Source organism: Zalophus californianus, chromosome 1 (genome assembly GCF_009762305.2).
Source record: "Zalophus californianus isolate mZalCal1 chromosome 1, mZalCal1.pri.v2, whole genome shotgun sequence".
NCBI classification, from domain to species: Eukaryota; Metazoa; Chordata; class Mammalia; order Carnivora; family Otariidae; genus Zalophus; species Zalophus californianus.
Window position 1 is genome coordinate 8,043,142 of NC_045595.1, and position 24,923 is coordinate 8,068,064.

Consider the following 24,923-nt stretch of genomic DNA (forward strand, 5'->3'; position numbering starts at 1 on the left):
CTTCCCTGTGGCCCCGAGTCGCTGCGCTGTGTCCACGGCTCCAGTCACGTTTTTCTTTTCTCGTTGATTTGATCTTTAAGTGTTTTCTTATTACAAAAGCAAACTCTGCTTTTTTATACTTGTCACGGGGAGGGTGACAAGTACCCACCTGGAAATAGTGCACGGCGAGGACTCCTCTGTGCGCTCGCAGTGTGTGTAATGTAGGCACGGAAAAGCCTCTGTCAGTTACCTCCAAACCCACTGCTGCCAGTGAGGGTTTTTTCCAAAATTTTCCCCATGCGTCTGTCAGCGTATGCATTTTAGAATTAGTTAACTAATTAAATGGTTTACAAATAGGATCTTATTCCATAGACTCTTCCTGCCAAATACTTTTTCCCATGAAATGCTATGTCTTGGACATACTAGTTAAGTCCTGTGGATACACTGTAATTTATCTAGGTATTTTCCTAGTTGCTTTAAAAATCTTTTTACTGTTACTAAGTAGCATACACTCACGATTAAAAAGAAAGACGGGCGCCTGGCGGACTCAATCAGTAGAGCATGTGACTCTCGATCTCAGGATCATGAGTTCAAGCTCCACAATGGGCCTAGAGCTTACTTTAAAATAATAATAAAGAGCAGTTCAGAGTATGTATGATCAAAGGTGAAAGTTTATTCCCTTCCCTGCTGGGGGCCTGGGATTTATTTTCCCTTTTGAACCCAAATGGGAGCGTGTGTTTTTCTCCACCTATCTTGGAGGGGCTCCACATGGTCCGTGTGGATCTGCCTCCTCTGGGACCCGAGCCCCCCTGGCCCAGCATCCTGCCCTTCTTCTTGGGCCCTGGTGTGAGCCGCGTTGCAAAAGCACTGGGAATTGGGAAGCGCACCGCCTTTGGCGACATCCCTCCCAGCTCTCTCAGTGCGGAGACCCATTGCCTGGCTCCTCTAGAGCTCTGAGAAGCATGCCAGGCCCTCCCGCCTGCCCCCCGACAGTCCCAGCGCCCCGACTGGGCTCCCCCGCTGGGTTTGCTGCTGCCCCCAGAGCAGTTCTGTTCCAGAAAGCTCATGCACAGCACCGCCAGGGATGCTTACTTGATTCGGCCCCTAAGGAAGCAGTCAGTCCAGTCCAGGATTGGGGGAGCCTGCCACACGCAAGCCTAGACTCTTCTAAGGGTCCACATCATGGGGGCCAGAGGCCCTTGCAGGTGGTGGGCAACTTCCCCGCACCAGCCGAGCCTCACATACAGCCCGGAGATCCTGCCACTGACCCCACAGCACCTCCTCCCTGGGCTCCTTCCCTCCCTGCTAGGGCTGCTGAGGCCCTGGAAGGACCCCTTTTAGCTTCTGCGGAGGATCACAGCCTGTGGCCCAGCGAGTCAGGAGATCTGCGGTTGGGCCCAAGCAGAGCTTTCCCCGGGAGCTCCTCTTAGGTGGCCAGGATGCCCCGTGGGGTCAGGGGTCAGCAGCCGCCCACTTCCTGCCCAGTGTGTAGGCCTGGCTCATCAGCCCTGAGCCCTAGCAGTCGTGTGGCAGGACTCAAGAGGTGTCCTTGGCTCATTCCCAGAGAAGCTACAGGCGTGCTCATGACCGCCTGGTGTCCGCCGTGCTGCGTAGACCGATCACAGCCCAAACCCTTCCTTTTTGAATCTGGCCTGAAAGTGTCGTGGTCTTAACAGCCTAGCAGTCTTCAGAAATCCCAGCCTGTCACCCTCGGATCCAAACTAGGGGCTCCCACACGCTCCGCTTGGCTCTCAGAAACCAGACTTGGGCAGAGCCAGCCTGGGTTTCAGGGAAGTGGGCTGCGCGGCCCAGAGCACACTCGGCAGGGAGGCTCTGGCGAAGGGAGCGGCCCGGACGAACAGGCACATCCCTTACTGTCACCATCACTTCACTAGTGCCTTGTTTTCACTGCCCTCTCCTGCTCCAGATCGTTCTCGATGTTGGCTGTGGCTCGGGGATCCTCTCATTTTTCGCCGCCCAAGCTGGGGCGAGGAAGATCTACGCGGTGGAGGCCAGCACCATGGCCCAGCACGCAGAGGTCAGCGGCCCACAGGGACCCCAGCCTGTCCTTGTCCTTGAGCTCTGTGCCCGTTCCAGCCCAGGAAGCCAGCCCTGCTGGGGGACCTGACCCCCGGATCCAGGGGGCCCAGGCATGCTGCTTCTCTGTTTTGGTCTCTTGTGTCCAGAACCTACTGATCGAGGGAGGGATGGGCTGGACCTGAGGTGGTGTGTCTCCACGATGGGGTCAGGGCCCATCTGGTGTCTTCAGAGGCTGGACAGCCTCTTGCTTCAGGGGCTGGATTGTCCAGGCGAGTGGCTCCCTGCTGAGCCCCACCTCCTACGTTTGTGGAATGTGGGGCAACAACAGGGTTTCATTTTCTTTTTTCCTTTTCCTGCACTGAAACCTTTGTTCACAAGGTTCAGAACCTAAAAGCCGCAAAGGGTAAACTGCAGATGCTCCCCCCGCCCCCGCCCTGGCTCCCAGCTGCCCAGCCCGCTGTGCAGGAGCCGGAGAGACTGTGTGGAAGCTCTCCCGAGCTGTCCCGGGCTCCAAGCGCCGGCCTGTGTCTTCCTCTGACACAGCCCAGCACACGCAGTGCTCTGCTCCCTGAACAGCCTGTCTGGGACAGTCTGTGTCCCCACAGAAAGAGCTTCCTCCCCGTCGTGAGTGGCTGCAGAGCATCCCTTTGCCGCGGAGGGGAGGGGGACACTTGTTTGTTTAGATGCCGTTAGGCAGCCCTCGACCTTTGGGCCACTTCGTGGTCTTTGCAGTACAAACACCTCCTGCGCCGAATCCCTGACACACGTGTCCCCTCTCCCGCGTGCGGTCGCGTCTGTAGGACACATTCTTAGCACTGGAATCGCTGGGTTGGAGGGTGTGTCCAAGTTAAGCTTTGGTGGCTGTAGCAAAGCCTGCTCGTCCTGTGTGCTCCCATCCGCTGTTGTCCTCGAAGGGTAGAGGTGACCTCAGGGGACTGGGGAACTACAGCAGGAAAGGCTCGGAGAGAGGGCTGGGGCTGCAGTGAGCTCGTGACAGGCCGTGGCTGATAATGGCCATGGTTAGGATGCCAACCGGGGAGGCAGGGGATTGGCGGCTGTGCGTGGGTCGAAGCCGTCCCCTGAGAGGAGGGGTCTGGTGATGACCCATGGTGTGGCTGGGTGCAGGGGTCCCCGTGACGCCTCTGGAACCCCCACCCGCCTGCAGGTCTTGGTGAAGAGTAACAACCTCACTGAGCGCATTGTGGTCATCCCCGGGAAGGTGGAGGAAGTCTCGCTCCCTGAGCAGGTGGACATCATCATCTCGGAGCCCATGGGCTACATGCTCTTCAATGAGCGCATGCTCGAGAGCTACCTCCATGCCAAGAAGTACCTGAGGCCTGGGGGTGAGTGTCCCTGCTGGCGCGGGCGGCAGCAGTGTCGGGGTCCCATCGCAGAGCTGCTGGCTGCTGCTGGGTTGGCACAATTGTGATTCTGTTCCCTGCTTGCCTCTGTTGGCGGCCTGGGGGCACCTAGGCCTTTACCCCCGAACCCCCCCCCACCCCAGCTGGCTTCAAGAGTCCTGGGCCAGACATCCGCCTGCCTGGCCCGGCCCAAGTATGGAAGGGGTTCCCTTCTGGTCCCCAGAGAGCCTCCAGGCTGCCTCTGCCATCTTGTGCCCTGGTGTCGTGGGGACAGTGTCTAGCTGGGGATGGTGGTTGTGGTAGGTGCAGAAGGTATTCTGTGGCAGGCGCCTTCCCGGGGAGTCCACCTTCTGTCCTCATTCCTGGCATACAGACCTCATCCTAGCTTGACAGGCCCCCGAGCGCCCCACCCCCGCCCCCCGTACCCGTGCCAGGGGGAAAGAGGAGTTCATGTGCGTGTGTGAGGGTGGGCTGGGGGGTTCTCGAGTATCAGGGAGCAGCTATCTGTGTTGGGAAGGTGTGCGTTCTGTGGCCTCCTGTCTGTGTCACTGTGCCTGCCCCTCCAGGCACTTGGGTCATTGGCTGTTCAGAGCTACTTATCTGGGTCACTGGGGGTCTGTGCACGGGGCCCTGGAACATCTGGTGTCCCCCATATCTGGGCTTGGTTTGGGGTTTGCGTATGTGTCTTGAGTATTTCTGTACAAGCAAGGGGTTGTGTGTGTGTGTGTGTGTGTGTGTGTGTGTGTGTGTGTGTGCGCGCGCGCGCGCATGTGGTCTAGGAGGATCCTGGCCAGGGCAGAACATATGAAGCTGGTGGACTGGCAGGCCCCTTGGGGACCAGGGGATGGGCGGTTCGGTGGGGAAGCACCCACTTTGGTCCTCTGGCCTCCCTGGATCTGGGCTGCAGGGACTGGCCTCAGGCTCCGCTCCTGGAGGCAGGATATGGCCTGCACTTTCCGCAGCTGTGGCCTGTGTCACGGGTGTGAGCGCGGGAAGCCAGGCCGCCTGGGGGGGTTGTCCCGGACCCGCTCTCCTCCCTTTCCATCCCGGAGGTAGGCTAAGCTGGCCGGGGGCGGGGGAGGGGGGAGGGGCTCCTCCTTAGAGGACGTCAGCACCGAGGGGAGGCCAGCTCTCGTGGCAGCTGCACACCCACACGGTCATCAGGCAGCCTGCCTAAGATGAGGCTTGGGGCCAGCACTGCCCTTCTGCCCCCAGCCTGCACATGCGTCTTCCTTCCAACTCCGGATGCCCTTTGGGGGATTGAAGAGTAGGCAGATTCCTGCCTCAGTGCCCCCTTCTCCTGCATAGAAGGAGGGAGGGAGGCCCACATCTGGAGACCAGGTGACCTGGGGCCCTGGACTTCCCAAGGTGGGTGGGGCCTCCTGAGCCCTGGCGCTCTCTGCCGCTGGCTCAGACTCATCAGTCTGTTCATTGAATCACACCGAGGGAGGATCCTGCCCTCCCGCCCCTTCCCATTTCAGGCCATGTGCAAGACCAGGGCAGCCCAGTGGCCCACCCTGTTTGCTAGAGCTTGGGATTCAGCTAACCCCCCTCCCCCGACCCAGCCTCTGGCCTCATCTGAGGCCCTGACAGTATAGCCAAGGGCTCGCCTTTGCTCTGTCCAGAGAGCTTGGCTTCACTTTCCCTGGCTGCACATCTGTCCCTGGACAACAGCACCTGAGAGACACCGCCTGGCTGACTGAGCAGGGACCTGGGGGCCTGGCTGCACCCCAGGCACCACTTGCTTACCCCTGAGGCTTTGGCAGGTGCCTTTCCATCTCCCAGCCCTAGTAATGGAACAGAAGGACGGGCCTTCCTGCCTCCCTGGCTGGCTGTCCAAGTTTAATGAGTCAGTGTGTGTCAAGTGTTCATCTTGGCCAGTGGCAGAGAAGGTGCTCAATACCTGTGTTGCACGAATGCACAAAGGAATGAAAGAGAGGCTGGGAAGTCCCAGGCTTGGGGGTCCTGGGGCCATTTGGAAACTCTGCCAGGCCCTTTGGGATGTTCCACCCTGACGCCAGCACCCCTCCCTGCCCCCCACTCCCAGGAAACATGTTCCCCACCATTGGTGACGTCCATCTTGCACCCTTCACGGATGAACAGCTCTACATGGAGCAGTTCACCAAGGCCAACTTCTGGTGAGTGTGACCTGGGTGTCCTGCCTTCTCAGGGACAGCCCGCTTCTCTTTTTCTCCTCATCCTCAGTAGGACCTGAAAGACTTGGGCTGGATGAGGGCCAGCTGGGAGAAAAGGCAGCCTGTTCCACCTGTCTCTCCTGCTGCTGGTGACCTTGCTGGGGGGGATGGGGGCTTTCTGCAGGTACCAGCCATCCTTCCATGGAGTGGACCTGTCAGCCCTCCGAGGTGCTGCGGTGGACGAGTATTTCCGGCAGCCTGTGGTGGTGAGTGGGGCACCCAAGGCACTATTGCAGTTAGTACTGGGCATGGCCCTCCTCCGGGGTGACAAGAGGGGGGGCATGGTCTTTCCTGTCAGGCCTTGTGCAAACTGTGCAGCCCTAGGAAAGCCACTGTCCCCACTGAGTTCTTGCTTTGGCTGCTAAACAGAACTCTCACATAGGGATGTTGGGAATGAAATGGCAATGCATGTAGAGTGCTTTAATACACAGTAAGCATGCAGTACATGCAACTGCTATTAGATTGATTCTTGGAACTGATTTTGATTGATTTTGAGATTTTTGAACTGATACAGACCCATGGTTCAAATATCAAAAAAATGTAAAACTGAAAAGCCTATAGGCAAACAGTATTTTCTCTCTATCTTTTCAGAAGTTTTATACCTAGATGTGCATACACACACACACACACACACACACACACACACAAATACATCCGTATGTATATAACCTTTTTCCTCTCAAAATATAGCATAATCAACATATTCTTTTTCTTTCTATGATCAGAGAACATACACTGTGTGATTTCAGTCCTTTGAAATTTGTTGACAGTTGCTTTATGCCCACTTATGTGATCTCTTTTGGTTAACGTTCTGTGTGTACTTGAGAAAAATGCATATTTATCACTTGTTGAGTACAATGTTATAGTGTCAGGTCATGTTAATCATGTTAGTCAAATCTTGTCTATCTCCTCATGTTTTGGGTAGTGGTGGTGGGGAGGTTCTGCTTTTTCCTATAACTGATTGTAGATCTCCCATTCCTGAGTTTTTGCTTATATATTTTGGTGCTGTGTTTATTAGGTGCATACAGGTTTAGGATTATTGTTTCTTCCTCTTGGATTGATCCTTTTGTCATTATAAAGTGTTCCTTTTCTTCTCTCAAGTAGTACTAGTTGCCCTAAAGTCGTCCCCCCCCCCCCCCCGCCACTTTTTTCTTTTCTTTTTTTTTCCTGCTAGTAGTTCAGGTATTCTGGCTTTCTTTTGGTTAATCTTTGTACAGTATATGTTTTTCCATCTTTCTGCTTTCAACCTTTCTGTGTCCTTGTTACTTAAGGTTTGTTTCATGTAAGCAGCATATATTTGGGATTTGTTCTTTAACCGGATTGACATTTTTTTGTCTTTTAATGACAACATTGAGACCATTTTACATTTGATGTAATTACTGATCTTTATGGGTATAAATTTATCATCTTTTTAAAAAATTTATTCTGAATGTTGTTTCTTTTGAATTGTTTTGTTGTCTTTTGTTAAGGTATATTGTTTTCCCCCACTTGATGCTTTTCACTAGTTTTTGGGAGACTCTTGGGCACTGTCTCTTTAAACACTACCTCTGCCCCATTCTCTTTCTCCTCGTGGGAACTTTGTGTCAGATGATTCTTTACACTCTTTTCTGCATTTTCCATCCTTTTTTCTTTTTTAAAAATTAATTTATTTAATAGAGAGAGAGAGAGAGACAGCGAGAGAGGGAACACTAGCAGGGGAAATGGGGGGGGGGGGGAGAAGCAGGCTTCCCGCCAAGCAGGGAGCCTGATGTGGGGCTCGATCCCAGGACCCTGGGATCATGACTGGAGCTGAAGGCAGTCACTTAACCAGCAGAGCCACCCAGGCACCCCCATCCTTTTTTCTCTAATTGCTTCATTTTCATATTTCCTACTGATCCATCTCCCAGTTCATCTTCTCTTTGCTGTTTAAGCTGGTTTTCTAATTCTTAATTTCAGTTCTAGGATCTCATTTTGCTTATTTCTTTTTTCAGTTCTCTGAAATTCTTCATTTTTTTCTACCTTTTTTCCCCTCATACATACTGTAAGTTTCTGGTCACTTTTAGTATGTAGGTAAGTGTTAAGTGTATTTCTGTTTTTTATTTACTCTCTTAGGTTTCGGTTCTCATCCTTTGGTTCTGTCTCTTAGTATACCTGGTTATTGGATGCCAGAATGAAATATGGAGGCTCTGGATGATGTTTTTCCTCTCAGTTAGCCATATAGATAGATCACCTTGGTCCTATCAGGCATTTGACATATTTAGAGGCTACTTTTCAGACTTGACTTTGCTGGGGTATTTCTTGGCTTCCCTGTAAGGCAGTGGTTTTTAAGCATTTTGGTCTCAGGTGATCTGTTTACATTCTTAAAAATGGAGGATCCCAAAGAGCTTTTGTTAGTGTTTTAGCTATTGATATACTGTCAGTATCTCTTGGTATTAAAAATTAAGCCCAAGATGGGGCGCCTGGGTGGCTCAGTCAGTTGAACATCTGACTCTTGATCTCACCGAAGGTCTTGATCTCAGGATCGTGAGTTCAAACCCCGTGTTGGGCTCCACGTTGGATGTGGAGCCTACTTTAAAAAAATAAAAAATTAAGCCCAAGAAATTAAAAAATATTTATTTTAAAATAACAAACCCATTAAATGTTAACATAAATGGTATTTTTTTTTTAAAGATTTTATTTTTTTGACAGAGACACAGCAAGAGAGGGAACACAAGCAGGGGGAGTGGGAGAGAGAGAAGCAGGCTTCCCGCTGAGCAGAGAGCCCGATGCGGGGCTCGATCCCAGGACCCTGGGACCATGACCTGAGCCGAAGGCAGACGCTTAATGACTGAGCCACCCAGGCGCCCCAACATAAATAGTATTTTTTTTTTAAGATTTTATTTATTTATTTGAGAGAGAGAATGAGATAGAGCATGAGAGGGGGTAGGGTCAGAGGGAGAAGCAGACTCCCTGCTGAGCAGGGAGCTGGATGCGGGACTCGATCCCAGGAGCCTGGGATCATGACCTGAGCTGAAGGCAGTCGCTTAACCAACTGAGCCACCCAGGCGCCCCATAAATAGTATTTTTAAGAAAAAAACGATTTTCAAAAACTTTTCAGTGAGGACAGTTGGCATTTTTTTAAGATTTTCATTTATTTATTTATTGGAGAGAGACAGAGATAGCAAGAGAGAGCATGAGCGGGGAGGAGAGGGAGAAGCAGGCCCCCCCCCCCCGCTGAGCAGGGAGCCCAGTGTGGGGCTTGATCTCAGAACGGAGGGATCATGACCTGAGCTGAAGGCAGACGCTTAACCGGTTGAGCCACCCAGATGCCCCACAGTTGGCATTTTTAATTTGCAAATCTCTTTAATTTCTGGCTTAATAGAAGATATTTGGATTCTGCTTCTGTGTTCAATCGGTTGTGCTATCACAGGTGAGTGAGCCAAAGAAAAAGGCAGAAAACATCTTAGTATTATCATGAAAATAGTTTTGACCTTGAGAGTACTCTGGAAGGGACCACATTTTGGGAACTGCTGCTTTAGGTCCTAGCCTTCAGTGGTCTCAGTGCAAGCCTGGTGGATGCTTCACGGGGCTCCTCGTCCCAGCCTCCCAGCACCAATGCCCAGCTGAAACTTTCCTTAGTTTTTCAGCATCTTGTAAGTGGCTTTCTGCTTGATTCCTTTGCCTCTCAGCCCTACCTCACATGCAGCTCAGGAATTGGCGCATGCCACAGAACGTCCACCTCATGTTTCTGCATTTTCCTTTTGTTTCTTGATCTCTTGAATCCTAGCTGCCTTGGTGACCCTGAGCCCCCATTTTGCTTTCCCCATCCAGGGAGGCCGCCAGAAGGTCCTGCCCCAAGGGGAAAGGCAGAGGCGAAAGAACATCTCTCTAGGATCTTGGCTCCCAAAGCTGAGGCTGCTCTTGTTACTCTCCAGTACTTTCAAACTAGGCTTTTTTTTTTCGTTATTTTATTCGGCTCATACAGTTCTTCACGGAGTGTTAGTCTGATATCAAGCCTCCGTCATGGCTGGGTGTGGACGTCAGCACACAGTTCTCCAACTTGCTTTTTAACTTAAGTTCATCCCAGAGATCCTTCCCCCCTCTTCGTTCTTTCTCAGTCTTTTATGGATGGGACATTGGCAGTTTAATTACATGGTTTCCAGAGTGTGTCTAATTACCGGTGTGAGCTTGTATACGTGCACATATATGTGTCGGTTAAACTCCCAGGAGGGGAACTGCCACGTCTCTAATGCATATGAATGATTGAGAGCCGTCACCGAATTGGCCTCCATGGTGGTGAACCATTTCATCCTCCCCCCAGCATGTCTGAGAATGGCAAACTGGGTTTAGCCAAATGGCCTCATAGCCATGGCCAGACAGGAGAGGAGAAGAGCTCTCCCCTTCCCAGCTGGCCTCTGTGCCTGAAGCCAAGTCACACTGTGGTCTCTCCCAGGACACATTTGACATCCGGATCCTGATGGCCAAGTCTGTCAAGTACACAGTGAACTTCTTAGAAGCCAAAGAAGGAGATTTGCACAGGTACCAGCACCCATGCCCCTCCTGCTAAGCCTGGCTCCTGCTGGGTCTAGGGCCAGCACAGACTCCCCCACGCCTCCTGCCCCAAGGCGGGCAGGCGGGGGCCCCGGGACACTGCACCCAGCCACCCCTCTTCTCCCCTGGCAGTCCCTGTTTGGCTTCCCCAGCAATCACTGCCCTTTGCCTTCCAGGATAGAAATCCCATTCAAATTCCACATGCTGCATTCTGGGCTAGTTCACGGTCTGGCTTTCTGGTTTGATGTCGCCTTCATCGGCTCCATGTGAGTGCAACAGTGCAAAGCATGCTGCGTGCTCCTCCCTGCCCCGGTCCCAGGGGCTTCCCTGCAGTTGTGACCCCCCAGGCCTGGCTGGGGGCTGGGAGAACATGATAGGACTCCTCTAGGCTCCCTGTCCCCCCCAAAAGCAGTGAGAGCTCCCCCTTTGAGCCAGAGACTCTTGTGGGAGGGGGTGTCTACTCTGTTCTCAGTGACGGTCCTTTACGGGACCTGGTCTCTGTCTCTTGGCACAGAGGTCAAGTGAGTGGGCCCCTCATGGCTGCGGATCTGTGTGTGCGGGCGCACGTGCACATGTGTGTGCCTGGGACGCCTGGGCAGCCAGCCTGTCTCAGCTCCAGGGCCCCAGGGGACCCATCAGAAATGCCTGGGAAGAGTTCAAGGTGCACAGGGTGGTGGCTGCAGCCTGGTCAAACGTGTGCCTGTCCTTGCTTGGCAGAATGACCGTGTGGCTATCCACGGCCCCGACGGAGCCCCTGACCCACTGGTACCAGGTCCGCTGCCTGTTCCAGTCACCACTGTTCGCCAAGGCCGGGGACACGCTCTCAGGGACATGTTTGCTTATTGCCAACAAAAGGTGTGAGCTGCCCCCTGGGGCGGGGGGAGGCAGGGGTCCGTCCCCCCAGCCAGCTCATGGCCGTCCTCCCCTGCCCTCTCTGCAGACAGAGCTATGACATCAGTATTGTGGCCCAGGTAGACCAGACGGGCTCCAAATCCAGTAACCTCCTGGATCTGAAAAACCCCTTCTTCAGGTAGGATGGGCCTGCAGCCTGAATGGGGGGGGGGGGGTGCCCCTCTTGACCCGCAGCATCTCAGCCCTGCCCACTGGTTGGTCGGTCTGTGCTGCAGATACACAGGCACGACGCCCTCGCCCCCGCCGGGCTCCCACTACACGTCCCCCTCGGAGAACATGTGGAACACGGGCAGCACCTACAACCTCAGCAGTGGGATGGCTGTGGCCGGTGAGTGGCCCCTGTGTGGCTGGGGCCGGGGCGCTCCCTGTTGGGGCTCTTCTGCCCCGGAGGACCTGGTCTGCTACGCCCTGACCTGGCCCTCTCTGTGCACAGGGATGCCAACCGCCTACGACCTGAGCAGTGTTATTGCCGGCGGCTCCAGTGTGGGCCACAACAACCTGATTCCTTTAGGTGAGCGTCCCCTGGGGTCTGGGAGCGGCGCGGTGGCGGCCACAGCTCTCTAGGACTTGGGCTTTCTGCACCGCGGTCTCCTCTTCCGGGGGGGCCCCCAGCGGAGGCCCTGCTGTTCTCTCTGCCTCACTCTGCAGCCACTGCGCCCACCCTCCCCACCCCCGGGGTGAGAGCCTGGGCCCGGCCGGGCTGGGCCGGGCTGGGGGCGGTGACGCCGTCTCCCTTCCTTCCTCCTTCCCTCTTGCTGCGCAGCCAACACGGGGATTGTCAATCACACCCACTCCCGGATGGGCTCCATAATGAGCACGGGGATTGTCCAAGGTAATGGTGGGCGGTGGGAGCGGGGTCCCGCAGCTGTGAGTGTGCGGACCCCTGGGCCACCCACCTGCTCGCTCGCTCTCTCTGACTCTGCCGCGGGTCTGGGTGGGCGGGGGGGGGGCAGAGCCGGCCCCTCAGCGCCTGTGCCACCCCCTCTTCCTCCCCCCCCCCCCCACAGGGTCCTCAGGTGCCCAGGGCAGCGGCGGCAGCGGCTCCAGCGCCCACTACGCAGTCAACAGCCAGTTCACCATGGGCGGCCCCGCCATCTCCATGGCCTCCCCCATGTCCATCCCAACCAACACCATGCACTATGGGAGCTAGGCCCCTCCAGCGCGCAACAGACTGACAGCACCAGGAAACCAAATGAAGACCCTGCCCACCCCCCCCACCCCTCCCCCCCCCCCCCCCCCCCCCGCCTGGGCGGCTTTCACCCCTGGGCCGGAGAAGCCCAAACACCGGTCACAGCCCTCTTTGCTATGGGAACTTGGACACTTTTTTACACATTGCCGCCGCCGCCCCCACTCCACCGCCCACCCACATCTTGGCCCTGAGCGCGTGTCGCTGCCAGATTTTACACAAGATCATGTCGTGGGAGCCCTGTTTCCCTCTCCTGCCTTCCCCCCTGACCTGGGTTTGACATCTTCTGTAACAGGCGTGTCCGGGCCTGACAGCTGCAGGCCCGGCGGGTTGGGGGGGGGGGGGGAGCAGCTACCACCCCACCCGGTCCCTTGGCGCCTGTCCTTCCCCCCACCCCCCCCCCCCCCGCCTGTCTCCAGTGGGGAAGGCAGTCCTGACTGGGTGGGGCCTCCCCTTCAACTACCAGGCCTTGGTCACAATGGGCGTGACATGCTGCTTTTTTTAATTTTATTTTTTTACGAGAAGAACCAGTGTCAATCCACAGACCCTCTGAGAAAACCAGGCCGGCCGGGCCGAGCCAGCAGCCCCTCTCCCCCGACTCAGAGGCTCAGTGGTGAGGGGCAGCCCTGCCGAGTCTTTAGGACAGGGGTGGGGCCAGGCCTCTGGAGACCCGAGAGGCCCCCTGCCCCACAGGGTTCACCTCACACTTGAATGTACAACCCACCCCGGCTGTCGGGAAGGCCCTCCGTCCTCGGCCCCTGCGGGCCCCCGCCCCGGGTTAGAACAGGGGGCCCCGTGGGCCCCGGGCCTGGAGGGGAGGGTCACGGTCAGCCGCTTGGGGCAGACGTGAGAAACCTCAAGGATCGATCGCAGAAGGCGTCCTTTCTCCTTGTAGCTCACTTTAGGCCTGTGTATTTCCCTCAACATTTGTAGACGCTCCAGTCCCTGTTACTATGATGGCATTTTGGTCACTCCCCAGCCTGGGAAGGGGCCTTGCAGGGACCTCCGCCCCCCCCCCCCCACAAAACAAATAAACAAGGAAATGTATGTTTCAGCAGAGGCAATGTTCTTCTACTTCTCCCCCCCGCCCCCCATTTCTAACATCTCTGAACACGGCTGTGGTGGAGCTCAGGCTAGGCCCTGGGACCTGCTCCCTGGGCACCCAGGAGGGGCAGGCACAGTTGAGGCTGGGGTGGCCCCCTCTGCTCTCCCGACCATCCCATCAGGGAAAGCAGAAGGCCTGGCAGGGAGCCCAGGGGGTGACAGCCACCCCAGAGGCTCCCTGCTCAGCCGCCCCTTTCCCACCTTTATATAAATTCTCGGAATCACCTTTGCATAGAAAATAAAAGTGTTTGCTTTGTAAGAAAAGTCTGAAAGTAGCAGAATGGTCTCGAGGTGTCAAGGGAGCCTTCAGTCATCATCTGAGGGGCAGGGCAGGCCGAGGTGTCCCCTCATGGTGAGCCTGAAAGAGAGAGACTCCTGGGAGCGGCCCTGTGGCTCCTCGCCTTGGGGAGGAAAGGCGGGAGCAGCCCCTCACCTGCGGGCTCGGGCCTTCCTAGGTTGTCTTGGCCCTTGGGGTGGGTGACAGCAGCAGCTTTGGGGGCAGAGACGCGGCCTGGAGCGGAGGCGCCAGGTGCTCCAGAGGCAGTGGCCGGAAGAAATAGAACTGAACCAAAGCCCTTGGGGTCAGTGTTGGTGGGGGTCAGTGACCCCCCCCCCAACCCCGAGGCCCAGCCCTGACCGCCGGTACCTTGCAGCCCACGGCCAGGAGGGCATGGAGCAGCACAACAGCTGAGAGCAGCACCGCGGCCACCAACCTGGTGTCCTCTCGGACGACCGGCCAGAGGGTGAACACCAGGGTAGCGGCCGACAGGGCCAGGGCCAGCGCCCCGAAGAGCCACTGCAGCCACGGGACAGGGATGAGCCACAGGACCTGGGGGCGACACAGGCAGCTGGCCACGAGGCCCTCCGCGCGGCACCTGTCGTCCCCCTGCCCGGGGCCACACTCACCACGGTGGGGATGAAGACGAAGAGGGAGTAGCCATAGACGCACACGGTCTCCAGGAAGGTGTAAGGCCCCATGCGCTCCCGGACCCCCTTCCGCCACCGCAGGAAGCCCCACAGCGCCAGCGGCACCAGCCAAACGTAGCAGTAGATGGTGACGCCCGCCACGGTCACTGTGGGGCAGGGGGCGAGGCGGGCCGTCACCCCCGGGGCTCCGCGGCACTCCCAGCTCGGGCAGGGCCGGGGCCTTGCCCACTTAACTTACCCTTGTGGAACTGGGGGCTGTAGTGGATAGAGGGGTCTCTCCTCTGGGCCAGCACCAGGGTCAGGTTGCCAGTGATGGCCAAGACGAAAGCCAGTGTGGCACAGATCCAGAAGGGGCCTGTGGGCAGGGCGTGGTGAGGAGCCCAGGGCTCCCAGGACGGATGACCTGTCCCATCCCAACCGTGCTGGGTCCCGAGCCTCTTTCTAAGCTCCGAGCTACCTCCACTCCCCCTCCGACCCTTCCCCACATCGCCAGTGATGACCTGGGGTGGCTGAATCCACTGCTGGCTCTCAGTCCCTCAGTTTTCCTGACCTTTCAATAGCCTTTGCTGTAGCTCATCTCTGTCTTCTGGAAACACTCCCCCTATGCTTTCTAGGACTTCATGCTCCTGGCTCCTGCCATGTCACCTCCCGGGCAATTCCTCAGGCTCTGTGACTCCCTGACCCTTTAATAACGAGGACGCCGTATGGCACAGTCCTTAGCCTCTCCATCTGTTCACCCTCCACGATCTCGTCCAGTATCAGGACTTTGTGTCACCTCTAGCCTGATGTCTCCCAAGTATCTCAAATCCGGTCTGTGCCCTGAACCACAGGCTTATAGTCAACATCTCCCTGTGCACAGCTAGGCCTCTCCAACTCCACCCTCGTTGCCCTCCCCTCAAGCCCACCCAGCCTTTCCAGTCAACAAATGACAGCTGGACCCTTCTCGCAGCCCCGTTGAAAACCCCAGAGCCACCCTCGCCTCTCTCCTCCCACCCCACCTCTGACGGGTCAGGAGATCCTGTCAGCTCCACCTCTGAGACCTAGTCCACAGTCCAACCGCTGCTCCCCACCTGGGGCTGGGCCCCACCATCCCACACCTGGACCATGGCAGTCACTGCCTCCCTGGTCTCCTGGCATCTGCCCTTGCCCCCCCTCCCCCCACCGCCCCAGTGGCCAGAGGAAGCCTCAGAGCCCTTAACCAAGAGTCCCTCTCACTGAGGGCTACAAGGCCGGTGCAGTCTCTCCTGTCACCTCTGTGACCTCATGCAGCTCACTACTCCAATGACAATACTGCCCCACCACTGAACCTGTGCCCCCTTCTGGAATGTTCTTCCCCTAGGTCTCCTCACTGCCATCCACACCACCAAAAGGCCCGTTCTCATCCTCACAGGGACTTTCCCTGTCCAACCCATGCAAAGTGGCAACTCAACGTCCTCTAAGCTGTTTGCTTTTCTTCTGAGCCCTGTGGCCCTCAGCAGCCTTTTATGTAACTGTCTCCCCAGACCGAATGTGTGTTTCCCCGCTCTCTGGGAGTGCCCCTGCTTTCTTCTCAGCTGGAATCCACAGACCGGCACTCGGTCCACATGTGCTGAGTGAATTCTCAGGCTGAATGCACACCACCACTCACCATACAGGTCCGGCCGATTCCGCAGATGGTGCCGCACAAAGTTGTGGCCAGGCCGGGGCAGCAGTGAGCCTCGGATTCGGTCCAGGACCTGGAGACAAGGTGGGGCCCAGAATGGAAGCCTGCACGGGGCCCCTTAGCCCCCACAGAGGAAAGAGCCGACCTCCTGCGCTGCCCTTAGAGGCTCCTTCCTTGCTGACCTCCCATCTCCTCTGCCTGCAAGGGCTCCGATGTTCCCTCTAGTTCTTGACGGGCTGGAGCCCCTTCCCCTGGCCAGTCTCAATACCCCAGTGTGCTGCCACTCTGAAGGACTCTTCTGGGCCGGTCATCTTTCTCTTTGCTTCTCCCTTCTCTTGGCTTGGCTGCCCTGAACAGCCTGTCATGCTGTGACATGTCTGGACTGTGAGGTGGGGAACAGTCAAGTCCTTGGCATCCTCCTGCCTACATCTCTCTCCACTATGTCCCCTGTTCTGCGCCCCAGGTTTTATTTCCCTCCCTGGCCTGGGGCCTCTGCTCCACAGTCCTTGTACCACGTCTGCTGATTCCACTCATTCCTCTCCGGCTCTAAACCCGTCTATGGCTTCCCGGCACCCTCAGGATAAAACCCAAACTCCTTAGCACAGCACGCGAGGCCTCTGTGGCCTGGCTTCTGCCCGCCTGTCCCCCACCTCGCCCTCTCCAACCAGATCAAGTGACAGGTAGTTCCTGTGACAGTTCTCACCTTCAGCCCCTCCACATCTGCCGTTCCCTGTGCCTGTAACGCGCGCTTCCCTTCACTCGGCCCAGCTGGGGCTTCCTTCTCCTTTCCATCTCAGCACACTCCTCACCTCCTCCAGGAGGCCCTTCTCTAACCTGCCTGAGCACACGTGTTCTGTGTTCCCACGAGCCCCGGTCACACCACCGTCCTGACTGCGCACCACAGTTGGTCTGACCAGCCTGCGTGGGAACTCGTGTTCTACCGCCCCCTCGCCCCGGGCATCACTAGCACTCCAGTGCCCAGGAACGGCGCAGTGATGGTGGCTGGAGCCCCGCGTGACTGCAAACCCCTTCCCACCAGCTTCCCGGGCCTGACCTGGGATGTGTCCACGTCAAAGAAACTCTGATAGTAGCCAAAGGTCCAGAATCCCGGCTGCTGCTTCTCCTCCTGCAGAAGCTGCACAACATGGGCTTTCGGTGGCTGCCCTTACAGCCTGGGCAGAGGGTGGGCGCAGGGCTGGGGGCAGGCAGGGCCGCCACAGACTCACCGCTGTCCTGTCACTCTCCTCGGCCTCCTCCTCAGCCCCATAGCTGCCACCCGAGTCCACCACCACGGCCACGTGCCCCTGTGGGGTCAGCTGATCGCTTCCACTGGCCGTGGCTGCATCTGGGGTCTCGGCCAGCAGATCAGAAGCTTCCTCGAACTCTATCGAGAAGGAATATGGGACACACGCATGTGTGGGGAGTCAGGACAATGTGGTTTCACCCAAGGCTCATCTGGGGGCCAAGACTCCAACCGGGGCCACTGAAGGGCCCAGCTTCCTAAATTCTGAGCAGCTGGAAGGTGCGCTCCCCGCTCCTTGTAAGGGCCTGCGATTTAAGGCTGGTTCTGGGATGGGGTCAGGTCCAGACAGAGGCTCTGCTCGGAGACTGGAGCTCAGGCTGGGAGCGCGGTTCGAGTGCGGGGTGGGTACCGTGCCTGGGTCGGGGTTAGTGCTCACAGCTGACCGGGATTCAGGCTGGCGGTCAGCAGGAACCCGGGCGGGAGGTTCCGCCCGGCGGAGGGAGTGGGAGCTCGGGCCGGGTCGCCGCCGCACTCACCGTGGAAGGCCAGCTCGTCGGCCGCCGCCATGGCTGCTCAGGGGCGTCACCGCATCCCGCTCTGAGGACAGAGGCCAATGACGCCCGCCCCCAACCCCGCTCGGTGCCCCTCCCGAGGCCTCTCCCTCAGCCCCGAGCCCCGCCTGGCCGCCGGGGCACCGAGCCGGGGGTGAGCTCGCCGCCCCCGCCCCCCAGATGCACCCCGCCCCCCTCACCTGAGGCTCCCTCGGCCGGCGTGGCCCAGGCCCTCTGCGCCTGCGCGGCCCGCCTCCCCGCCACCGCCGACCCCGCTCAGACCGGACTGCAACATCCGCCACCGGTCCGTTTTCTAGCCTCTTCCGACGGGAAGCCTCTTCCGGCACTGTTGCCGCTTGCGCAGGAAGCTCCCGGGCCTTTTCCTTCGCATACCCGGCGTTTCTCCTCGGAAAGGGGACGCCAGGCCGGAAGAGAATGGCGACGGCCGCTCTGAAGAGATTTTGGTCCCGAAACCGGGAAGAGTCTGGTGTTCCGGCGGCCGCGAAGCCGGGCGTGTGGACGCGGTTGGGTGCGTAGCGGCGGGAGGCGGCGGGGGGCGGCCGCAGCGGCCTGCTCTCACCTGTTTGTTCTGCTTCTCTCCTCTCAGGTTCCTGGGCCCGCGTGCTGCTCCGAGACTACGCCGAGGCCTGCGGGGACGCGGCGGCGGCGGCGCGGGCTCGGCCCTGGCGGGCGGCCGTGTACGCGGGGCTGCTGGGCGGCGCGGCGGCCTCCTGCGCGCTGGCGCCGAGCGAGGCGGCCTTCGAGGAGGCGCTGCTCGACGCGTCGGGAACCCTGCTGCTGCTGGCCCCGGCCACGCGCAACCGCGCCTCCGAGGACCACGTGCAGCGGCTGCTCTGGCTGCGGGGGCGCGGCCGCCTCCGCCACGTGAACCTGGGCCCCTGCGCGCTCGTGTACGAGGCGCCCGTCGACGCCGAGGCCAGCCTCTACCAGGCCCGCTGCCGCTACCTGCAGCCCCGCTGGGTCGACTTCCCGGACCGGATCCTGGACGTGGGCTTCGGGGGCCGCTGGTGGGTGCTGGCGGCCCGGATGCGCGACTGCGACATCAACGACGAGGAGTTCCAACACCTGCCCGCCCGTCTGCGCGTCGTCGGGCCGCATCAGCTGCTTTCCGAGACCAACGAGCGGCTCTTTGATGAGAAGTACAAGCCTGTCGTGCTCACGGACGATCAGGTGGACCAGGCGCTGTGGGAGGAGCAGGTCTTGCAGAAGGAGAAGAAGGACAAGCTCGCCCTGAGCCAGGCCGACTCCCTGGTGCGGTCGGAAGTCCCTAGATGAGACCCAGGCCTGGGTCGGGATCGGGCCCCGAGCCCTGGCGGACCGGACCGTCTGCCCGGGGTGGCGCAGTGGGTGTGAGCGAGCCTCAAATGCAGAGTGACTGAAATAAATTACGTACAGAGTGTTCTCTCCCTGGGTTTTCACAGCCTTTTTGGCCACTCTCCCTCTCCTCTCGTTCCTTGTTAGCTGAAGCTAATTCAGAATGAGTTTGGTCTAGGTCTAGGTCTTCGTTGGTCTAGGAGTTGGGGGAGAGAGCAAAAGCGACAAGACCGTGTAACGTTTATCACTGCCGGAGTTAGTAATGAGCCTTACGTACACACATCAGCCTTTTTCTTTGAGCCTCATAATCTCTAGACCAAGGTTAATTACATTTGTCAGGTGACTCCAAAGCTCTCCTAAGACCATTCAGATGTTCATTTTAAATTTGGAGTTGAAAAGTTTTATCTTTCAGGGCGCCTGGGTGGCTCAGATGGTTAAGCGTCTGCCTTCGGCTCAGGTCATGATCCCAGGGTCCTGGGATCGAGTCCCGCATCGGGCTCCCTGCTCCTTGGGAGCCTGCTTGTCCCTCTGCTTCTCTCTCTCCCTCTCTCTCTCTCTCCTCCTCTGTCTCTCATGAATAAATAAATAAAATCTTAAAAAAAGAAAAGTTTATCTTTCATTTTCATGAGTAGCATTTTTAGTGATTTTGAAGTAAAGTTAAAAAACAGCTCCAGGGGTACCTGGGTGGCTTAGTTGGTACGCCCGCCTTCGGCTCAGATCATGATCCCAAGGGCCTTGGGATGGAGCCCTGCATCTGGCTCCCTGCTCTGTTGGGGGTCTGCTTCTCCCTCTCCCTCTGCCCCTGCTCCTGTGCCCTCTCTCTCACCCTCTCAAGTAAATGAATAGAATCTTTAAAAAAAAAAAAAAGTTTCAGAGGAAAGTGAAAAAAACAGAACAAACGTTCTCTGTACCCTTCACCCAGCTTACTCCAAATAGTAATGTTTTACAATAAACCATACCAAACCAGGAGATTGCCAGTGGTATGACTACAGATTTCACAGGGAATCTTTTTGCAAAAACAGCCTTTTTGCCCCACATATGACAGTGATGTTAAAGTGATTTGGAAGGGAAAAGGATTTTTTGATCTGGAATTATCTATGGAATCATAGATTCTGTTTGTATTTCAGTAACCCTGGAAACCCAGAATGCTATGGGACGGAATAGGTTAGTATACAAAACTAGTACTTAGGTTGTGATAATCCTACTTTAAAAACAGAGGAATGAGACTACCTCTGTTACCTAGGTGGCCTGTGGCTAGTTAATGAAACCAGGACATGATGGGTTGCCTGGCTGGCTCAGTTGGAAGAGCATGTGACTCTTGATATTGGGGTCATGAGTTCAAGCCCCATGCTGGGTCTAGAGATTACTAAAAAAAAAAAACAAAAACAAAAATAGAAACTTAACCCATGAAACAACCATTTTTGTCGTGATGTTTGACTTCATGTGTTTTGCCATTCAGTTTTGGTACTTAGACCTTCCATTTATACTAGGGGTATGCTGGACACATGGTGATTTTTATATCCTTATTTTGGGGACAGGAGCATCTTGTAAGTCAAAATCTTCATTTTACAATGGAAAAGCTGATGTTCAAAAAGTTGATTTTTCCAAGGCTATGGCAGAGCCATGATTCAAACTAACTCCCAACCCTGTGCCTTAATCCTCAAACTCAGTCTCCTATATTTGATCCTAATAACATCTTGCCAGACATTAAATGCTGCTATCATTAACCATGAATAAAACTTGAATACAGAAATAAGTGAATATAAAAAGAAGTGTAATGAAAACAAAAGACAAATGATAATAAATTGTAATCTTATAGTGTTACCCCAAAATCTTGGCCTAAATCCTGTTGTTTCTGTTCAAGAAAGCAATCTTAACCAACCTCAGGGAGAGGTTTAAGACACCCTGGCATCAAGTGAGACTTGTTTCTCACTGTGATCGGTTTTTTTTTTTTTTTTAAGATTTCATTTGTTTATTTGACACACAGCGAGAGAGGGAACACAAGCAGGGGGGGTGGGGGAGGGAGAAGCAGGCTCCCCGCTGAGCAGGGAGCCCGATGCAGGCTCGATCCCAGGACCCCGAGATCACGACCCGAGCCAAAGGCAGACACCCAACAACTGAGCCACCCAGGCGCCCCTCACTGTGATTGGAAGTATTGGGAGAGAGCTTCATGGGTTCACTGCCTGAGTTGGTTATTAAATGCCACTGCTGACATTCAGCCAGGGTGTGTCCCACGCAGACCCCCTGTAGGTGTGAAGCTCAGAGGAGTAGTTGGCAACAAATGACAACTCAGTGTTCCTAGGGATTTTGGGGCTTAGTGTAGGCCTAAAGTCCGCATGGCTTTGTCTTTGGTTGGAAGGTCAGCCTTTCCCAGAGGAGTCCTACCATATTTTTGCTCCCCTCTCCAGTACCTCTTGCCTCCTGAGTTGTTGTAAAGCTCATGGACTGGAACTGTTAGATCAGACAAGGGGACTGGGTGTTGGGGTATACACAGGCTCCAAAGGATGGGTCCAGGTGTCCTGTTCACTGTTGAGTTCCCAACACGCTATAGTGCTCAGTCCAGTGTGGGCCCTAGCAAATGCTGAAAGAGTTAGAGGATTCATGTGTCCATTGTGGGTAGGAGCTCGTATGGTCCTGCTGGGGAGAAGGAAGCAGGACTAGCTTCCCATCCTTCGGTTAGCGCAGAAGAGGCCCACCCCCTCCAGACTCTACCCAGTACCAGAAACAGCAAAGTGGACAAACTCTCTTTCCATAAGGGCACTAGGGCCTGGGGAAGAAGTGGGACTTAAAAGTAGGGTTTGAATCTCAGCTGTCGCACTAGCTTTGTGATTGACCTGGGCCAGAGCAATAAGATGAGAAGAAAGAAAGCCATCCAAATTGGAAAGGAGGAAGGAAAACTCATTATTTGCAGATGACGTATAGAAAACTCTATATAAAGAGCTCACCAAAAAAAGCCCTGATAGAATAAATGAGTTCAGTAAAGCTGAAGGATACAAAATACACAATGTCGCAGCGTTATTAACACTAATAACAAACTAACAAATTGAGAAAACAATCTCATTTGCAATTGCATCAAAAACACCACTTAGAAATAATTTTAACCAAGAAGCTGAAAGACCTGTACGCTGAAAACTACAAGACATTAATGAAAAAAAAAGTGAAGACACATAAATGTAAAGATATTTAGTGCTCATGGATGGAAAGAATATTGTTAAAATGTCCATACTACCCCCAAACAATCTACAACTCTACCAAGATTCCAATGGCACTTCACAGAAATAGAAAAAAAGAAATCCTAAAATTTGTGGGGAACCACAGAAGCCCTTACATAGTCAAAGCAATCTCAAGAAAGAACAAACCTGGAGGCATCACACTTCCTGAGAAAGTATATTACAAGGTACAGTATTCAAAACAGTATGGTATCAGTACCAAAAAGACATGCAGATCAGTGGAACAGAACAGAGAGCCCAGAAATAAACCCATGCAATATGGTCAATTAATTTACAACAAAGGAGCCAAGAACATACAGTGGGTAGAGGACAGTCTCTTCAATAAATGGTGTTGGGAAAACTGGACAACCACATTCAAAAGAATGCAACTGGGCCACTGTCTTACACCACACACAAGAAGTAACCCAAAATGGGTTAAAGAACATAAGACCTGGGGCGCCTGGGTGGCTCAGTCGCTTAAGCGTCTGCCTTCGGCTCAGGTCATGATCCCAGGGTCCTGGGATCGAGCCCCACATCGGGCTCCCTGCTCCGCCGGAAGCCTGCTTCTCCCTCTCTCACTCCCCCTGCTTGTGTTCCCTCTCTAGCTGTGTATCTCTCTGTCAAATAAATAAATAATAAATAAATAAATATTTTTTTTTAAAAAAAGAACATAAGGCCTGAAACCATAAAACTCCTAGAGGAAAACAAGCAGTAAGTTCCTGGACATCAGTCTTGGTGATGACTTTTTTGGATTTGGCACCAAGAACACAGGCAACAAAAGCAAAAAATATAAATGTAATGACAGCAAACTAAAAAGCTACACAGCAAAGGAAAGCATCAACAAAATGAAAAGACAACTTACCAAATGGGAGAAAATATTTCTAAATCATATATCTGATAAGCAGTTAATATCCAAAATATATAAAGAACTCATAAAATTCAATCACAAAAAACAATCTGATTAAAAAATGGGCAGAGGACCTGAATATACTTTTTTCCAAATAAGACATACAGATGGCCAACAGGTACATGAAAAGATGCTCATCATCACTAATCGTCAGGGAAATGCAAATCCAAACCATACTGAGGTGTCACCTCACACCTGCGAGAATGGCTCGTCTCAAAAAGAGAAAAAATAACAAGTATTGGCCAGGACGTGGAGAAGAGGGAATCCTCACGCACTGTTGGGATTGTAAATTCGTGCAGCCACTGTGGAAAACAGTATGGAGGTTCCTCAACAAATTAAAAATAGAACTAACGCATATCCAGGGATGCCTGGATGGCTCAGTCGGTTAAGCCTCCGACTCTTGATTTTGGCTCAGATCATGATCTCAGGGTCCTGGGATGGGAGCCCCGGATCCAGCTCCCTGCTCAGCAGGGAGTCTGCTTGTCTCCCTTTCCCTCTGTGGCCCCCCTGCCCCCCCTCATGCTCTTTCTCTCGCTCTGAAATAAATAGATCTTAAAAACAAAACTGTATGATCCAGCAATTCTGCTCCTGGATATTTATCTCTAAAAAACATTAACTCAAAAAGATATATGCACCCCCATGTTCACTGCAGCATTATTTACAATAGCCAAGATATGGAAACATCAGTGATGAATGGATAAAGAAAATGCGGTGTGTATATATGTATATATATATATATATATGATAAATTTTATTACTGAGCCATAAAAAAAGAAGGAAATCTTGCCATTTGTGTCAACATGGATGGTCCTTGAGGGCATTATGCTCAGTGAAGTGAAACAAAGACAAATGCCAAATGATCTCATTTATATGTGGAATCTAAAAAAAGCCAGAACAACAAAGAAAAAAACCAAAACATGAGCTCCCAGATACAGAGAAGAGATTGGTGACTGCCAGAGGATGGGGGCAGGGTGGGCAAAACGGGTGAAGGGGTCAAAAGGTACAAACTTTGAGTTATTATAAAATGAATAAGTCATGGGGGTGTAATATACAGCATGGTGACTACAGTTAATGATATTGTATATATTTTTTTAAAGTAGGGCTTGGGGCACCTGGGTGTCTCAGTTGGTTGAGCATCTGCCTTCGGCTCAGGTCATGATCTCAAGATCCTGGGATGAGCCCCACTTCGGGCTCCACGCTAAGTGGGGAGTCAGCTTCTGCTTCTCCCTCTGTGATCACTCTCACTCCCTCTCAAATAAATAAATAAATAAGATCTTTTTTTAAAAAAAAGTAGGGTTTGAATCTCACCTTTCACACTTACTTGTGACTGACCTAGGACAAGTGGAGTGACTCCAGACCTCAAGTTCTTTATCTGTAAATGGGAATGCTTCTGCCCAGGGTTGTTAGGAAAATCAAAACCACAAGAAAGCACTTGGTACCCAGCATGCATTTGCATTCCATGGTGTGTCTGCATGGGTGAGATCCTGACTCTGAATCCATGCCCCAGCCTTCCGCGTTACCCTGGAGGGGTTGCTGCACCCGAGCCTTGCCCAGAGCCCAGCCGGCACGGATGGAACTGCCCAGGGCCACCCATGGGGAGTGCTCAGTAAACGGAGGAGCCTGGAACTTGTCTCTCAGAGCCCAAAGACACTTGAATACAATATGAACATTTTCCAGTTCTCCCTTTTTCTTAAAATTTATTCTTTTTTTTTAAGATTTTATTTATTTATTTGAGAGAGAGAGAATGAGAGAGAGAAAGCACGAGAGGGAAGAGGGTCAGAGGGAGAAGCAGACTCCCCGCTGAGCAGGGAGCCCGATGCGGG

The 24,923-nt window shown here is 54.5% G+C and overlaps 3 protein-coding genes across 5 annotated transcripts in view; 2 read left to right on the top strand and 1 right to left on the bottom strand.

Moving 5' to 3' along the window:
• The window catches only part of CARM1 (coactivator associated arginine methyltransferase 1), a 41,044-nt gene extending 27,819 nt beyond the window's left edge, over positions 1-13,225 (top strand). The window contains exons 5-16 of one of the 2 annotated variants that reach the window (XM_027586744.2): positions 1,907-2,017; positions 3,185-3,362; positions 5,428-5,518; positions 5,700-5,781; positions 9,987-10,072; positions 10,261-10,350; positions 10,802-10,939; positions 11,025-11,114; positions 11,212-11,324; positions 11,430-11,507; positions 11,760-11,828; positions 12,004-13,225. In XM_027586744.2, coding sequence (XP_027442545.1) covers positions 1,907-2,017; positions 3,185-3,362; positions 5,428-5,518; positions 5,700-5,781; positions 9,987-10,072; positions 10,261-10,350; positions 10,802-10,939; positions 11,025-11,114; positions 11,212-11,324; positions 11,430-11,507; positions 11,760-11,828; positions 12,004-12,146 — 1,269 coding nt within the window. In that variant the 3' untranslated portion in view covers positions 12,147-13,225. The remainder of the gene's footprint in view (positions 1-1,906; positions 2,018-3,184; positions 3,363-5,427; positions 5,519-5,699; positions 5,782-9,986; positions 10,073-10,260; positions 10,351-10,801; positions 10,940-11,024; positions 11,115-11,211; positions 11,325-11,429; positions 11,508-11,759; positions 11,829-12,003) is intronic. The other variant, XM_035727756.1, reaches the window with a different exon arrangement.
• On the bottom strand, positions 12,675-17,985 carry YIPF2 (Yip1 domain family member 2). 2 transcript variants are annotated; one of them, XM_027586716.2, is made up of 10 exons: positions 17,850-17,985; positions 17,635-17,695; positions 17,082-17,239; positions 16,910-16,990; positions 15,841-15,928; positions 14,452-14,568; positions 14,193-14,359; positions 13,933-14,115; positions 13,720-13,848; positions 12,675-13,644 (listed from the first exon to the last, which is right to left on the bottom strand). In XM_027586716.2, exons 2-9 carry the CDS (start codon positions 17,663-17,665, stop codon positions 13,738-13,740), a joined length of 936 nt encoding a protein of 311 aa, XP_027442517.1. In that variant the 5' UTR covers positions 17,666-17,695; positions 17,850-17,985; the 3' UTR covers positions 12,675-13,644; positions 13,720-13,737. The 2 variants fall into 2 exon arrangements, with proteins under 2 accessions (XP_027442517.1, XP_027442518.1); XM_027586717.2 differs by lacking the exon at positions 17,850-17,985 and having other exon boundaries at positions 17,635-17,826.
• A 76-nt stretch (positions 17,986-18,061) lies between these two features.
• TIMM29 (translocase of inner mitochondrial membrane 29) lies at positions 18,062-19,480 on the top strand. Its single transcript, XM_027586718.2, has 2 exons — positions 18,062-18,178; positions 18,257-19,480. Exons 1-2 carry the CDS (start codon positions 18,085-18,087, stop codon positions 18,943-18,945), a joined length of 783 nt encoding a protein of 260 aa, XP_027442519.2. The 5' UTR covers positions 18,062-18,084; the 3' UTR covers positions 18,946-19,480.
• The last annotated feature ends 5,443 nt before the right edge of the window (positions 19,481-24,923 follow it).